Genomic DNA, 17,500 nt, shown 5'->3' with positions numbered 1-17,500 from the left:
TGTAGATACCTTTGGTTTATTTCATTACTTGAATTACTTCCCTTCAGATTCCCAATGAGTCATAGTTAGAACCTTTTCATTGTGTAATGTTTTAGTTACGTTTAGATGTTGTTGTTTTTTTCTACAAGTCAGTTTTCGTTTTGTTTAGGAACCACGAAGTTCACCTTGGGAGTTGACTTTGAATAAAATTTGTATTTGGAAAGACAGACTTTGTAGTTGTTTGATTATTAGATTTTTCTATATGGTGCCGAAACCCGGGACGTTGAATGACAAGTGTGGATCGTTTAATGATTGTTATTCGACGTTTGAGTTTGAGAAAACCCATTGCCTTGGACTTTCAACATTGTTTCTTTCACTGAGAAGAATCCGTATCGGATGAGAATGCTAGTTTATTTGTCGATCTCTATATTATTATTCACGGTTTGCTTCAATGAAAACATTGTTTGATTTATATTTGATTGATACTGATTTCCTGAGTCAAATTCTGTTTGGACTTTGAAACAATGGGCTGCAGTTTATTTAAATTCCTCTTTAATTCTCATAATTTGAACTTTGGAGTGAGTCATCAGTGGTTTATCATGGATGACGTCAAAAGGAAGAGAATTGCAGAAAAGGGTTGGTTGACTAGAAGAACTTTTAGACAAACAAAATGTGTCGGAACTTGAACGTTTGGACTCAATTGAAGAATTTCAAAATAGACTAAGAATTTTAGATGAAGTGCAGTGTGAGACAGTCACAGAAATTCAAGAACTCAAAGCGGATATCGAAACGTTTAGTGCTTGTAAAAGCAAAAGAATGTCTAATAATTTGCAGGTTCAGGCGTGTGACATTCGAAAATGTCTCTTTATGTTAAACTTTGGTAGTCGACTTATCTAAACAGAAAGAAAGTTAAACCATAAAGGAATGGAGAGACAATCTTTATGTCGATGACTGAATCACCGGCTCTGATGATGAAGCCGATTTGACAAAATTGATGGAGGAAGGTGACACTGTGATGAAACAGGGCAGTTTTCATTTGACAAAATGGGCTTCTAATAGTCCAACGGTAGGTGGTACTTTGGGAAAAGCCACCCATAATGCTACAGATTCGGATAGATCTACTCAAAGGTTCTAGGAGCAGGTTGGGAATCAAACAATAACTTTTTTCATTTCAGTTCCTTCTCTGGAGTGACTCATATGATGTTCTCAAAAAGAAACCTCTTGGGAATTATTGCAAGGATGTTTGAAACTTTGGGATTCGTACACCCTTTTACTGTAACACTGAAGATACTATTTCAAGAAGCTTGGAGGGAAGTATACGAATAGGATGCCATTCTTCCACAGGAAATTCAACAGAAACTTGAGTGTTGGGTGTCTAGTCTGAAGACAATTTGTCAGTGGAAGATTCCCCGTAGATTATCCAAACGGGATTGGTCTTCTCCAGATAAGATTGAACTGGTAGTGTTTCCGATGCCTCAGAAAAGGCTTATGGAAGTTGCGTTTATCTCATTCCCACAATGATAACCACTCGGGTGCTTGCCTGATTATCTCAAAGGTTAGAGTTGCTCCTCTTAAAAAGGTCACCATTCCTAGACTTGAACTTTATGGGCTTTGTTGGGTGCCAAATTGTTGCCATTTGCTAGAAATGCCTTGCAATTGCCTGACAATATTTTCTATACATGCTTTACCGACTCTATGATCACTCTGGGTTTGATAAGGGTGAACCCTCTAAATGGAAACAATTTGTAAGACAGAGTGACAGAGATACAAAGCTATCAGGGGTACTGAATTAGAAAACACTGAACCCATTTGCTCAATTGTGTCTCAGGTTACATGTCTCATAGTAACTTTGGAAAGCGTGTAAGAGTCACTGAATATGTTCTGAAATTGATTCAAACCAATTGCTAAGAGAGTTGTAAGATTTTGTATTAATTGCCAACGCCACGACTAGATTGCTTGATCAATGTGTGGGACCTCTTCCAGCTCTTTACAGTAAAGATATTGATGAGTTGAAAAAGGTGGGTTTAGTGAAAAAGGGCTCATCTCTGTCAAACCTTTGTCCTTTTATTGGAGAAGATGGTCTTCTGAGGGTTAAGGGGAGATTAAACAATGCTCAGACTTTGTCATATGATGAGAAACACCCAATTATTTTGCCTAAATGCCATGTGTTGTTACTCTTGGTGAGATTTCACCACATTACATTGAAACATGCTGGTGTGAATTTGCTGATTACCTCTTTACGGTGTAAATATTGGATTTTATAAATTAGACCTGTTAAGAGAGTTGTAAGATTTTGTATTAATTGCCACGACTCTAGATTGCTTGATCAGTGTGTGGGACCTCTTCCAGCAGCCTGTAATACTCAATCATCTCCATTTTCTGTTGTAGGAATTAATTATGCTGGCCCTTTGTTTTGTTCTGATGCTCCTGGAATAAAACTGTACAAGTTATTGATTACATGTGCAGTCACAAAAGCTGTACATTCAGATTTATTGGATTCTTTAACGACTGATAATTTTTTGCTTGCATCTAAAAGATTTACTTCAAGGCGAGTTATGCCTGCTGTGGTGTACTCTGACAATGCCTAGACATTTAAGAGGGCTCAAACATTATTGACTGAACATCTGGGACATGATATGTTTAGGTGGCAGAGCCAACCTGCTTTGGAGCCTTGGTGGGGAGGCTTTGATGAACGTATGGTTCGAACCATTAAGTCAAGCCTTCGTAAGAAAATTGGGAAAAAGTCTATTCCAAGGAAAGAACTTGAGACATCCTTGATTGGAATTGAGGCTTGTATCAATTCAGAACCTCTGACATGCACATCTGACAATGATCCTTATTTGACACCTTCACATTTTTTGGTTGGTCGTGGTTGTCCTCTTTCTCTGCCAGAAGAGACTAGCTTAAATCAAGTTTTAGACCTTTCTACTTTGCATGCCTACCATGTAATGTTGCTTGATAACTTTTGGGAAACTTGGAGATCTGAATATTTCAGGGCCTTACCTCCCTTGCGGGGTAAATTGTCGAAAACAAAATTTAAAGTTGGATCTATTGTTTGATTCAAGATGAAAATAACGGAGATTATTGTGGGATCTTGGAAAAGTTGTTAAACTTTTTGAGAATTTGGACGGTTTTGTACGTGCAGCTAAAATAATGACTAAGAGATACTGTTTAGTAAGACAAGTTCAAAGATTGGTATTGTTAGAGTTAGACAACAACAGTGACAACTTTAACATGGATACTAATGAAAACTTGAGTGTTCATGAGGTGCCACAGGTCCAAGAGATTCCTTCTCATTTAGACTCCAATGATGCTAATTCTGCTGCTGAAAGCACGAATGTTGATAAGCCAGGCTCAGTGAGTGGGGTCATACCTTGCCCTTCTACTTCTACTGACTCTCACAATGTGGTTACCCGTAAGGTGTCACGTTTGGGTCGAGTAATCAAAACACCTAAGATTCTAACCCTGTAACTTTAACTTTAAGATTAAAACTTAATGTTTAGGAATGTTCTTACCCTACTTGGCCAGGAGCCTTTGATCTATTACTCCTTTAGGTGATTGCAAAGAGTAAAAATTCGATAATTTGTGTCTCTTACAGACTTTTCTTTTTTAATTTCACGATTACCTTTTCCTTTAGTACAAATCTTTTCACTAAGTACGGACATTTAAGATTAAATTTTGTTCACCTGCATTGCTATTGTTATATTTGAATAATCATGATGTATGTTCTTTATTTTGGTAAATCATTGATTTGACAATAATAAAATTATCTAAGACTTAGATCTTAATTTGTAGCATTCTTGTTATAAAACTGTTCCGCGTGTTGATTGTATTGATGTTTTATTATACGATTTTTTATGGAATGTTTCGGATGATGATATTAAGTATGCATTGAAAATGGTACTTAGTAAACATGATTATCATTTGTTCGCAAGTAGTCGTACATTATACTGTTCATGGAATTCTGAGAAATTTAGCTTACGATATATGTGGACATTTGTTTCCAAAGTCCAGATGGAGAGTATGTTGGATATATCGATAATAGAGGAATTGTATCTGTAGATACCTTTGTTTTATTTTATTATTTGAATTACTTCCCTTCAGGTTCCCAGTGAGTCATAATTAGGACTCTCTTCATTGTGTAGTGTTTTAGTTACGTTTGATGTTGTTTTTTTACAAGTTACTTTCCGTTTTGTTTAGGAACCACGAAGTTCACCTTGAGAGTTGTCTTTAAATAAAATTTGTATTTGAAAGGACAGATTTTGTAATTGTTTGATTAAAACATTTTTCTATACTAACCATCTATCTGGTCTGAGACTTTCTAAAAATTCCACCTATTTTAATAAACTAGAAATCATTTTTAAAATGAAATTAAGTATCGTGATTCCCCCTAAACCCTGGTTTTCAAGGAAAGCAAGTCAAAAGTTTGGAACTGTTCCCGCCCCGACCATCCCTAAAAAGGAAAAAAGGAATTAATAAAATAAAAAGAATAATTCATTTTGTAGATATAAATAATTAATAATGTATTCTGAGAAAAAAAACATAGTTAACGACAGCCCTTACGGGTTTGAAAACAGATGAAACAACATATATCAATCATTATATTAAAAAAAAAACAACAAAAAATAACTCTAAGCTGAAATTATGATGGCGATAGAATTGCAGTGCAACTGTTGAATGTTAATGCAATAAATAAATGGGGAACTTGGGATATGAATCAACAGTAACAAATTGTGTTTTGTCTTTGATGGCACCTGCAACACTCCCAAGTGTTTTTAACCCTCTTCTTACCAACTACAGGGAAAATCGTCACATTCGTTACGATACAACCAACATTGTTATTAATCAGAAACGTTTTGTACATCACACAGTTTTTTTGTAAAAATCTTTTTGCAACGCTTGTTATGCTAGCTACACAAAAATTATGTATAGACCTAAGTAGGTACTTGTATCTCCTCGGTTTGAGTGTAAATAATCAAGTTTTTATGAAAAAGGTCCGTAAGACATATTAAGGGGTCTGATAACCGAAAGCAATTTTGGGCTTGATTAAATTTAACATTATTATCTATTGGACAACATTTTGTTTGGTTTGAGAATATTTCCTTTACGTCATTATAATTCCAATCTCCAAATAAGTATCTACACGTCGACCAGTAATTATTCTATCCCTCTCCCAAAATAGTAACGCGTAATGATATCAAGTTTACAATAAAAAATTGTCACGTCAGATTTCCAAACGTTGAATTTGACTTAAATCAGATTTTTGAACAAAGAAGTATCACTAAAATATTTTTGAAAATTTCTTTTACTCAGAGATGACGAAATCGAAATGGATTCAGGGGTAGAAAAAAAGATTTCTTACAATCTTGCGTATAAGAATTCGCAGCGGTTGGGAACACGTCCGGAATTCCAAAAATGAAGTGTGTAAGAATCATATAATATACAAATCTTTAGAGGCAATTTGGTACAATTGGCTGACATCAAATTCAGAATTTTAAGAATTTGATCTTTCTAAACATTACTGACACAAACATTTCAACGGCTCTAATTTTCCTTTTCTTCTGGATCATTAAGAATTTTTCTTTTGTTCAAAAAACGACACATTAATAATTGAAAATGTGAGTCTCTGTTTGGTGGTCGCACAACATAAAATTAACAATAATTGATAAATATTGATTTATATGGCTTCTAATATCCACAAAAATGCTCATTGACACTGAAAATCAAACAACAACAAAATATCATCAATATATTACAACTTTACAACAATTCAACAAAAAATATTAAGGACATAAACGCAAATAAAAATAATTTAAGTCTACATAACATTACATGTTTCACAAATGAAAATGTTGCTGCTTGAAGCTCGCAGGAAAAAACAACGATAAGTATTGAATTGTAAGCTTCAACTTATAAGGCGAAGAAAGATACTTTGGACGTTTCGGGTTTCCCATTTATCAACAAAACAGATGAATGAAACACTACAGAAGAATGAGATAATGTGATTGTTGCGTTGTTAAGTTGAAGCTTACAATTCAATACGTATCGTATCGTCACGTTTGACAAAACAACTTAGATTCCAAGCGGTTTTTTAAAATGTCACAAAATCAGAACTTATTCTTAGTTTTCAAACTTAAATTGTTCCACAAGATGGGCCAAAAATAAATTCTTAAGTCTCAATCATAAAACTATTGCCGTATCAAATACTTTTATTGAATGTGATAGTTCTATAAAATGCATAAAACGTTATTGTCTTATCAGAACATCATTTTGGCTTCAAATCCAAGTCTCTTCAACTTGTTCACTTTAATTTTCTTTTTTTTTCGGATTCCCTCTTTAACGGTTTTTGTTACCAGGTTCAATTTCCCTTCCTATATTTCACGAGTAAAGAGCTTTCATGAATTTTCTTGCATGATTCATGCTTTCCTTGAAATTTCTTCCTCGAATCTTCATCTTCGTTCAACTTATCCCGCATTTTGCAGGGTTGCCATAATGAATGCCACATCTCCATGCATCTCGGTTCATAGCATCATCTTCCTCCAGGCCCAATTCTTTCAAATCGTCATATACCATATCCAACCATCTAGTCTTTCGGTGTCCCGTTTTCCTCTTTCCCGCTAATTGTATATCCAGCACTTTCCTTCCCACGTACTCCCTCTCTCTCTCGTCTCTTAACATGTCCGAACCATTCAATCAATCTATCATCTTTATTGCTACATTATTCACTTCAGTCAACCTTAGAATTCGGTCAATTCTCACTTTGCCTTTTCTTGTCCAGTCAGTGACCATCTCAACATCCTCATTTCTGCCACCTCAACTTCTTTATCTTTTTTGTTTGTTGTAGCTGTTGTCTCTGGTACATATAACATTGCTGGTCTTACAACAAATGTATATATTTTTCTCTTCAGCTACCGGTACTCGAATAACTACTCGAATTCTAAGGGTCCGATTATTGAAATAATTTTATACGAGCAGGGAAACACATTTCTTGATTGTCACCTCATAATAAATCACAGACAACATTCATTTCTTTTCAATCAGTTAACTGTCTTACTCTGGAAAGATTTGTATTTTTTTAACTGGCCACAAAATTCGTCATTCAAATAGTTATCGATTGAAATGACCTTCATCTTGGCAAACATTCTCAAATCTGGGACTTCGCGAAGTCTTCAATCAGTCAAAGGTTTAGGTTTGTTTTGTTTTTTTTTTTTGCCAAGGTGAGGGTCATCTAAATCGATAGTTATTTGAAGGCCAAATTGTTAAAAACGAGTTTTTCCAGACTATGGCAGTTAAATAGTAAAAGATTATTACAATATCTCATACACGAATAATTTCATTGATTTTCTTTACGAATGGCTATGTACTTTCCAAGAGATTCATGGCTGAGTTGCTATTTCCCACCGACGCAACCAAGTAATTCCATATGCTATTTATAACTGTATAATAATTATAATGGAAATAATAATAATAATAATAATAATAATAATAATAATAATAAATAATAATAATAATAATAATAATATAATAATAATAATAATATATAATAATAATAATAATAATAATAATATAATAATAATAATATATAATAATAATAATAATATAATAATAATAATATAATAATAATAATAATAATAATAATAATAATAATAAATAATAATAATAATAATATAATAATAATAATAATAATAATAATAATAATAATAATAATATAATAATAATAATAATAAAATAATAATAATAATAATAATAATAATAATAATAATAATAATAATAATAATAATAATAATATAAATAATAAAAAAATAATAATAATAATAATAATAATAATAATAATAATAATAAATAATAATAATAATAATAATAATAATAATAATAATAATAATAATAATAATAATAATAATAATAATAATAATAATAACAATAATAATAAAAATAACAATATTAAAAATAATTATAATAATAATGATGATGGTGAGTGATGATGATGATGATGATGATGATGATGATGATGATGATGATGATGATGATGATGATGATGATGATGATGATGATGATGCAATAGATTACATCCAAAAGAAACCTTAGTATAAACGCCTATTCAAATGAGATGTAAAGAATAAAGATGGTGAGAATAACCCTCCTTCCGCACTAGGACAAAACTGTCCCGGGACAAATTTGTCCTGTCCCAATGGAGAAAACTTCTATTCAAAAGGGGTTTCGCACTAGGACAGGACGTCCCAGGACACACCTGCGCGAATGCATTATTATTTATTTTTTTACAAGACTCAAAAGTTTTTTTGTAGGCAATTGCAACTGTAATAATTCACATTTTATGAATCAAAATAAGATACGACATGACGACAACGATTTTTTACACTGTACAATGGGATTTGTTTACATAAGATTTATATAATCATGAAATATTCTTATAGCAAAAGTAATATTATTGCTACTTCTACTACTACCACTACCAATACCACGACTACGACTACGACTACTACACTACTACTACTACTACTACTACTACTACTACTACACGACTACGACTACACTACTACTACTACTACTACATACTACTACTACTAACTACTACTACTACTACTACTACCACTACCACTACCACTACCACGACTACGACTACTACAACTACTACTACTACTACTACTACTACTACTACTACTACTCTACATCTACCACTACCACTACCACTACCACTACCACGACTACTACTACTACTACTACTACTACTACTACTACTACTACTACTACTACTACTACTACTACTAGTAATGGATGAAATAGAGGTTGCATATTTCTGTGCTTTACCAGGTGGAAAAAAAAAGACAAATTGAAAGAGAAAACAATATTGGGTGCATCCTTTAATGACCCAAAGATTGCTCAAGGGTCAATTCCGTAGACTCTATGGTGATCTCCGATCTTATCTTAAAATGACTTTCTTGGAATCACCTCATTTTACCCAGGTGCAAATGAGTACCAGTTCGCTGATGAAAGTAATCTTTGACGGACTAGCATCATTCAAGAGAATAATAGAAAGTCAGCATGCTTCGTACCCGAAAGGCATCAGTTGATTAAGTCACCTCGCCTAGCTCAATTTGCGGCGCTGCACTGCGGCTGACGCCTGGTTATACCTTGTCCTACTAAATTTGCGGCGCTGCATTGCGGCTGACGCCCGGGTTATTCCAGTCTTACCTTGGAATAGACCCTCGAGAAAAATTTCCCCTATGGGATGAAAAAATGAATTTTATTATTTTAAATTTTAAACTGTTATGTCTGCTCAACGCCACAGAAACATGGATAAGTTCCGGGTTTATAAGCTTAGGAGGCAAGATGGCCTATGGTTAGCGCGTTGTACTCTGGACTCAGAGGTTCTGTGTTCGATTCCGACCGAAGCCAACTTGTACTTTCTAGAGCAAGAAAATTTACTCCAATCACTCACTCCATTCAGGTGTAAAAGGTGTACCTGTCAAGCTGGGATAGTAATCTGCGATAGACTACAGACTAGCGTCCCGTTCAAAGGTTTTCAAACAAATACGTTAATTGTCCGCTTCACGCTATTTAAACCGGAATAACTCCTGCACCATTGGCTACAAGGCTCTAAAGGACTTAATTTGTTTTACAATGAGTCCAAGTGGCTCAGAAGGACTAACTTATAAATTTTCATTGAGAATTCCCGAAATAAATAACGATAAAGATAATTGATCCCACAAGTTACCGAATAGATGTGCGACCGGTTTTAGACACGTTACTGCTGTGTCACAAAGTGTGACACTTCTTAAATTATATTTATAAACATACGTTTTTAAATTGCCGAAAATATTTATGTTGCTATGCCTTCTTTACGTGGTTTCATCACATAGAATTATTTTTTGAATTGTTCTTGCTTTTTTATATTCAGAATTGAAATAAATAAATAAATTAAAACTGTGAAATTGAATGTAAGCTTCAGTTTAATATACGAAAACAGATAAAATGGACGTTTCGGGTTTCCCCTTCATCAACAACACATGATGAATTAAAAACTACAGACGAATGAGATAATGTGGTAGTGGCGTTGTTAAGATGCATAAACAAAAACATTGATGGGCAGGAAATTGTATGCTACTTTGTGAGGAAGCGCGAATTAAAACAGAGCAATAGAAATTTATAAAAGGTGCGTACTTAATTATGTCAAAAGAGGGGAGGCGGGGAGGAACTGTGTAATGCAGTATAGAAAGTGAACCAAAATAAAGTGTGGACTATTGTTGGAAAATAAATACAATGGAATTGGAAATAAATACAAAATATAAGGGATGTAGGTATTAATATATTAGTGGCATTAGCCACAACAGAAGCAACAATAGAAATAGTAGTAGTAGTAGTATAGTAGTAGTAGTAGTAGTAGTAGTAAGTAGTAGTAGTAGTAGTAGTAGTAGTAGTAGTAGTAGCAGCAGTAGTAGTAGTAGTAGTAGTAGTAGTAGTAGTAGTAAGAGTAGTAGTAGTAGTAGTAGTAGTAGTAGTAGTAGTAGTAGTAGTAGTATAGTAGGAGGAGGAGGAGGAGGAGGAGGAGGAGTAGTAGTAGTAGTAGTAGGGATGCAGAAAATAAAGACAGGCATTTCAATTTTGACACGGCGCCGCCAAGTCTGGGACTTTTTTGTCCTAGTGCGGAAGTCTGCTATATTTTTCTACTATCACAAACGATATGAACACGGGACTGGGACAGTCCTGTCCCGTTGATTTTGTAGCATTTCACAACGGCTTGGGACACAACGGGACTGTTTTGTCCCGTCCCAATAGGTGCGGAAGATCTCTCTAAATTCTATATGTTACAGATTTGGGACAGGACTTTCCCGGGACAGTCCTGTCCTAGTGCGGAAGAGGGTTTAGATTGATCGCTAATTGAATGAATGTCAATGATATCAAAACCTTGCCCCGTCAATGTGCTTTTGTGTGAAGTTATCTACAATAGGCATTGCAAAGGTAAAAAAAAAAACACCCAAAAAAAGCAAACAAACAAACCAAAATAACGAGCCAAAACAAAATAAAATGAAAAAGTACATCAATAAAAACCCAAACGAATAAAACATCCATATAATGGTCACTGACGCCATCGATCTCGTAATTATCAATTGTTCTGGATTTTCTAGAATAAAACACGGAATACCATCATAGGTGAGCTGATGGTCCCGTCACTTTGTCGGATCATCCGTCGTAGTTATAAGCATGGATACACAACTCTTGGTTATCCTCATCTCCATCTCCTTGAACGTGTAAGCACCTCGCAGCAGCATGCCCAATGGTGGTGGATAAGCTATCCCATGACGTCTTAATCACGTGATTTGTGACACCGTCATCGTTGGTCGAGGGCAGATGTGTCACGCAACCATCGCGGAAGATTTTAAGAATATTGGGTGGATATTTGATATGCTGGCAATTATTAGTGAATTCCATTATGTGTAGTGTTTTTCTTTTGGTGCAATATTCCTCCATCATAGCCATTTGTATAGCATAGTTTATCATTGGACATTTTTTGAAATGATCGTCCATCTCCTTCACAAAATTATTGGTGATGACAATTAAAGTGATACGACTGTTCTGGACAGCACTGACAATAGCATCTATTTCCATCGTTCCTGGTAAGATATCTCTATCTCCAATGAATATTCTGTGACCTCGTTCCTTTTCCAGTTCTGCCTGACACAATCTTGCAAGAAACCGATCTCCACTGACGTATATTAAAAAAGCGTCGTATTTGTAATGGATTCGTCGTGTTCCCTGCCAACGTGAGGTTTGAACCCAAACCACCTGGCAAAGAGAACATGCTTCTTATACCTAATCCACCAACGATATCTGTAACTAATTCCTGCAATTGTGGTTATGGTGAAGATAAGACCACACGCTAATATCCCAAAGAGCAAGTATCCGTAACTCGCACAATGTCGTTTAAGGTAGTCCGCTCTTATCTTCAGTTCTTGACGAGTTGTGATCATAACAAGCTTGTTATTTTCGTCATGACAAGTGTACAAATGCATATTAAGAAAATATACATCTGTCGTGGCCATCCACAATATCATGTCAATGTTATCACAAATACACAATAAATGATTGTAATGCAGGTCGACCGTTATTCCAGGAATTTTGTCCAAGTGGTTTCTGGTAGTTTTTTGAAATCCATGTAAGAGAATTTCCATGAAGATCTAAAAACTTTAGATGATGATTTTTTTCAAGATCGACATTCAAATATTCAAGTCTATTGTCGACCAACACAATCGTTTCAATATTGTTGAGCTCAGTGAATAAGTCATAAGGAAGAACAAAAAGAACATTTGTAGTTAGGTCAAGATATTTTAAGTTTTTCAAATATTTGAAAAGACTGCCATTTGCTCCGCCTATGAACTCTCCGAGGAAATTTACTTGAAGGTGTAACTGAACTAGAGAGTTGTTTGGATGGAAAAACTCAGGGTTAATGAATGTTGCAGCATTGATACTGACATCAAAAATCTCCACGTGTTTAGGCAGTTTGCCATCCCCCCAATGATGGAGACCACTTCTGGAAAAGTTGAGACTCTTTAGACTGTTGTTTCCAACGGCATTGCTTAACAACACGCCCCCAAAGAAATTATACTCTGATGCTTTAACTGTTTTTAAGTTGACAGGAACTTGCAAAACCAAATTGTTTTGAACACTCATATTCATAGCATCACTTTGTCTCGTGGATCGTTTTTCCAAGGTGTGTTTCATATACGCTGAGATTGCATTTCTTTCCTTTTCAGAGCGGGAACTGTGGAAGTCGCTAAATGAACGTGAATGGCCTCTTTCAATGTCAAATGGAAAATACAAATTCCGGTTTTCCAGGTTCTGAATTGAAACGTCAATGTAGCTTAGTTGGTTAAGATTGCGCAAGGACGTCCAAAATGTGTTTATGAGTGTGAATTTATTCTTTCTCAATATCAGTTTTTCTACAGTGGGTGGGATTACACTAATAAAGCTGTCTGAGAGAAGAGATAAGCGATTTTCTGAGAGATTTATGGTTGTAAGGTTAAAGCCAACCATGGATTTTCCTAATTCACCAGTCATCCAGATACAGGGCCAATTCCAATTTGTCAAATTTTTAAAGCCGATATACTTCAGAGATTTCGTTTTAAATCCATTTAAGTGTAAAAAAGCTTCATCTAAAGTCATTGATGGAATCTTTTCTATTGTCAGCGCTTCCAACTTTTTAAAAGAGCCGTAAGCTTCATGATTGAAACTAGAGATATTACATGAATGAAAATACAAACATTTGAGATTAGAAAAATATTGGAAGAAGGACGTGGGCATTTCACCTAATCGGCAATTGGCGTGAGGCCCAAACCTTAAGATTTGGAGATGCTTTAGAGATGCAAATTGATGACCAAATTCTGCTGGAAGAGCAAGAGCGTCGATATTGAGGTCTTCTAGCTCATGCAGCATAGCAATTGCTTCATTTGGATATGTAGTCGACCTATTTGTACTTCCTTGAATTTTCAAAGATTTTAGACGCTTTAAGCTTTTGAATAGATCAGGAGTAAATGTATCATAGTTTAGATTATGATTCCCTGACAATGACAGCATTTTTAAATCTCTTAAATCACGAAAAGACGTGGACTCTATACTCTGTATATTATTGAGTGAAAGGTCAAGAAAATGTAAACGATAAAGTCCGGTGAAGAAATCCTGGTGCACGTTTTGGATCAAATTGCCAGTTAAAAGTAAAATTCGCAATTTTTTCAACCTGGAAAAAACTCCCAAAGGTAGAGAACGGATGAGATTATATCTTAAATCTAAAGTTTCCAGCGATTGGCTTGTCCCCGTTATTGTGTTTGAAATATTTAATATATCACAATCCGTTGCATGTAGTTCTTTAAGAGAAGTGTACATATGAACATTGGCCAGGTTCATATCTGTTATAAAGTTGTATGAAATATCCAGTCTTAGAATAGAAAGGGTAGATCTTGCGGGATAGCATGCAAACCCTTCTTTACACAATCTGCGGATACGTGAACATATTTTGTGTTGTAGTCAAGATATTTACAGAAACACCGAGTACTACAATTGAACATGTCCCTTCTATGACCACTAGAGCCACTCTTTATGAACCAAGGATCAAAATCGATCGTTTCTGTAGAAATTTGGCAACGGTATTCATCGTCAGAGTCATCAGAATCGTCTTCTTGGGAAAAGTATGATTCCTCCAAATTGGGCCTTTGATCTATATGTCCACGTAAATAATCAAACGTTTTGTCACTGAGGTCGTGTTTATCATCTTTGCCTGTATCAGCAGGAATCTCATCAACATAGGAGTTCCCAAAGTTTGCAGCTTCTTGAAACTTTCGACTCTTGTTCGAAATTTCTGCAGGTAGATTTTTAATTGAATCACTTCTTGTACTGGGGCCATTTTGGTCAAAGGTAATAATTTCGTTCTGATTCTTAATCCGATTGCTTTGAACAGAATTTAACAAGTTACTTAAAATTCTATTCTTTCCAAGCATTCCAGTGCTTGATTTCGTCGGTGTGAATTGAAGAACCGTGTGATTCTTTTTCAGCGTGAGATTCGAATCTATTTCATTCTGAGCACAAGAAAAAAGAGGGATCAGACAGAAAACTGCGACAACTAGAATTGTACATTCCATATTCATCTTTCGAAGAGCCTTGTTGCTGGCTGTGAAGAAAATAAAATATGAAAAGTTTATTAATAAATTTTATAAGATGATTTATGTAAAGCAATGAACAATTGGCCCACGTATTGTGTTTCAGTTTCTCTCTTTCTATCAATTTTCATCACTGCTACTGATTTGTAAAAATAGTAATATTATTTGTTGCTAGGTTTTTTTCTCAGTTCACAGATTCAATCAGCTTAGTGTCACTTTGCATAAGAATAAATTATAATGCAACGCCTTCATGGCATGACCATTTTTGTTTTCAAATTAATAATTTCTCCAATTCCGAAAAGAGTCTTTTGAATACTAATGAACTAAATACAAAAATGTGTATTAGCTTGGTGAAGTAATTTTTGGATAGGAGTAGAATTTTGCCAATATTGGGTCATGGCATGACAATTTTTGTTTGGAAATTAATAATTTCTCTCATAATTCATATATTCAATACAGGTCCAGTCATCCATCAAAAAAATAATGTGAGCTATTGTGTAGAGAACAATATCCACTAAATCTTCCCAAAGCGGTTTACACGGGTTCCACTGGGCTACACATCTACGCTGAATGTGTAAGATGAGACAAGACAACGTTTACAATTTTATTTCAACAGAAACACCGCGATTTCAGCCCAGGCATTCATTTTACACATCAGTATGGTGACGGAATGTATGTGAATAGCCCTTATGAAGAATTCATCTTTGCCTCGTCAAAAACGGGGACTCAAAGCCACAATAGAGCATTCACCCAATGTGATACAGGCTTTAATTCCTCTCTTTCTATTTCTATCTTTGGACTCAAGTTTCATCACTGCTACCAGAGGACGCACAATACCGAGACTCCACAATTATATTTACAGCCTCGATTATCATGTGCGCCAAATGGTTGAGCACTAACTACCATTGTGTACATTCGCACGACTGTTCGAGGGGCGTGGTTATGTTCTATTCCAAAAATGGTCTTTTAAATACAAATGAACCAAATGCATTTAAGTCTGGCGAAGTAATGCTGGGTAAGAGTGGAATGGGCCACTATTGGGTCAAACTGTAGTCTTCCTTAATTTTTAGCCTGACACTAGAGCTTATATTTTGACGTAATTTTTAGGTTTGTTCACCGATTAGTGAGTTGTAGTTGGTAGTTATATGTCTCAGCGGGTTTGAGGGCGTGTCATTAATCACCTGTTTTGATTGGTCAAAAATCTATACGTGAATAGATTCAATGCGTGGATATTTGTTTAAAATAGTTGTTTATTCTGTGAAGTTTATTAGGAATGTAACGAAGATAAAAAATTATTACAACATCAGAATCGGGAAATTAAAAATATAATATATATTATATAAGTACCAAAAAAAAGAGAATTTTCTTATAGATCATAAATCTCATAGTATCTAGCTATTAAAAATAAAAAATATAATTGTACAATTTTTCAAGAAAATGTTGAAAAATGTCAACGCAATAATTATTTTGGTAAACATAACGCATATTTGCCATATTTTCGGTATCGCAGATATGGCAGATAATTCTCAAATGTTTAAGTTATCTTTAAATCCTTGATTTTGAGAGTGCTCGATAATTTAGTTTAGAGCATATAGTTTATTTTCGCAGTTGATTTTCTTACCACAACCTGTTTTCACACACGGACAACTATATGTTGCTGTGTCACGGGTCAGAGGCTATAGCGGCTTACACTTCATGTTGGGCCACACAGAAAAATCACCAGAGGATGTACCAAGTTACACAGACAACGTTGTTTACCAATCTGCCCTCATTAAATGATGGTGGCTATAATATCGAATGAAAATAGTTCCTTCCCCGCGAAATTGCGGGCTTTTTACTAGTAACAATAGATAAATTCACTCACGTATTTTTAGTCGAAACGATCGTTTCCATGTCCTCCACTTCATCTGTCGGCATTTATCCGTAGAATTTCTACATATAAATACCGACTGATGAAATGGAGGACATGGAAACAATCGTTTCGGCTAAAAATACGTGAGTGAATTTATATATATATTATATATATATATATAGACATCCACAAACACTCCACCCACCCAACCACCATAATAAAACGAATACCTACAATGATAGAACAACGACTAAACAAACTCTCTTCAAATGAAAACATATTCAAGAAACAAAAGACGACTATGAAAAGACCCTCAAACAGAGCGGCCGCACATCAACAATGAAATACAAAAAAAGTGATACACGCCACAATAACTAAGCAAAACAGAAAAAGGAACATAATATGGTTCAACCCGTAATTCAACAACGTAGCCACTTGAAATATCGGCAAACAGTTCCTCGCACTCATCGATAAACACTTCCCGAAGAACCACCGACTGCATAAAATAATCAACAGAAACAACGTCAAGATAAGCTACAGTTGTGCAAAAAACATTGAAACAGATAATTAAAAACAACAATAGACAAATCATATCCGAACCCAACAATAATTAAAACAAAGACAACTGCAGAAAGAAGGACGTTGCCCTATAGATACAAGGAAACTGTCAAAAAAGCGCCATGCGTAGTCTACAAAGCCACCATAGCTACTGACAACACTACACAGCACAATAATATATCGGCAGCACAGAACCAACATTCAAAACTAGATACAACAATCACAAAGCCTCCATAAAACATGAAAGCAAAACAAAGAGCACTAAATTAGCAATGCACTAGTGGGAACAGATAAACACTAACAAAACACCAACTGTAACCTGGAAGAGAGTCAAGCAAAGAAACCCCTACAAATGCCGTGCTAGAATATGAAACCTGACGGAGAAACTGGAAATACTATTACACAACCACACAAACAACACCTTAAACAAAAGATCAGAACCAAT

The 17,500-nt window shown here is 34.9% G+C and overlaps 3 protein-coding genes and 1 pseudogene across 4 annotated transcripts in view; 2 read left to right on the top strand and 2 right to left on the bottom strand.

The window, feature by feature from the left end:
- LOC144975946 (uncharacterized) overlaps nt 1-17,500 on the top strand; it is a 551,710-nt gene that overhangs the window by 230,452 nt on the left and 303,758 nt on the right. The gene's annotated exons all lie outside the window — the stretch shown is intronic.
- On the top strand, nt 2,616-3,038 carry LOC144975565 (uncharacterized). The gene has a single exon (XM_078919727.1). The coding sequence runs from the start codon at nt 2,616-2,618 to the stop codon at nt 3,036-3,038; it is 423 nt and encodes a 140-aa protein (XP_078775853.1).
- Nucleotides 9,930-17,500, bottom strand: part of LOC144975937 (toll-like receptor 4) — a 9,011-nt gene continuing 1,440 nt past the window's right edge. Inside the window, exons 1-2 of one of the 2 annotated variants that reach the window (XM_078920146.1) lie at nt 16,267-16,401; nt 9,930-14,656 (exon numbers count right to left, since the gene is read on the bottom strand). In XM_078920146.1, the coding sequence (XP_078776272.1) occupies nt 12,061-13,896 (1,836 nt within the window). In that variant the 5' untranslated portion in view covers nt 13,897-14,656; nt 16,267-16,401 and the 3' untranslated portion in view covers nt 9,930-12,060. Of the gene's footprint in view, nt 14,657-16,266; nt 16,402-17,500 lie in introns of those variants that run through there. The other variant, XM_078920145.1, reaches the window with a different exon arrangement.
- LOC144975564 (toll-like receptor 4) lies at nt 11,179-12,008 on the bottom strand (annotated as a pseudogene).

This window comes from Berghia stephanieae, chromosome 6 (genome assembly GCF_034508935.2).
Source record: "Berghia stephanieae isolate SIO BIC M18660-M18661 chromosome 6, UCSD_Bste_1.3, whole genome shotgun sequence".
Lineage (NCBI taxonomy): Eukaryota > Metazoa > Mollusca > Gastropoda > Nudibranchia > Aeolidiidae > Berghia > Berghia stephanieae.
This window is presented reverse-complemented; position numbering and strand designations above follow the sequence as displayed.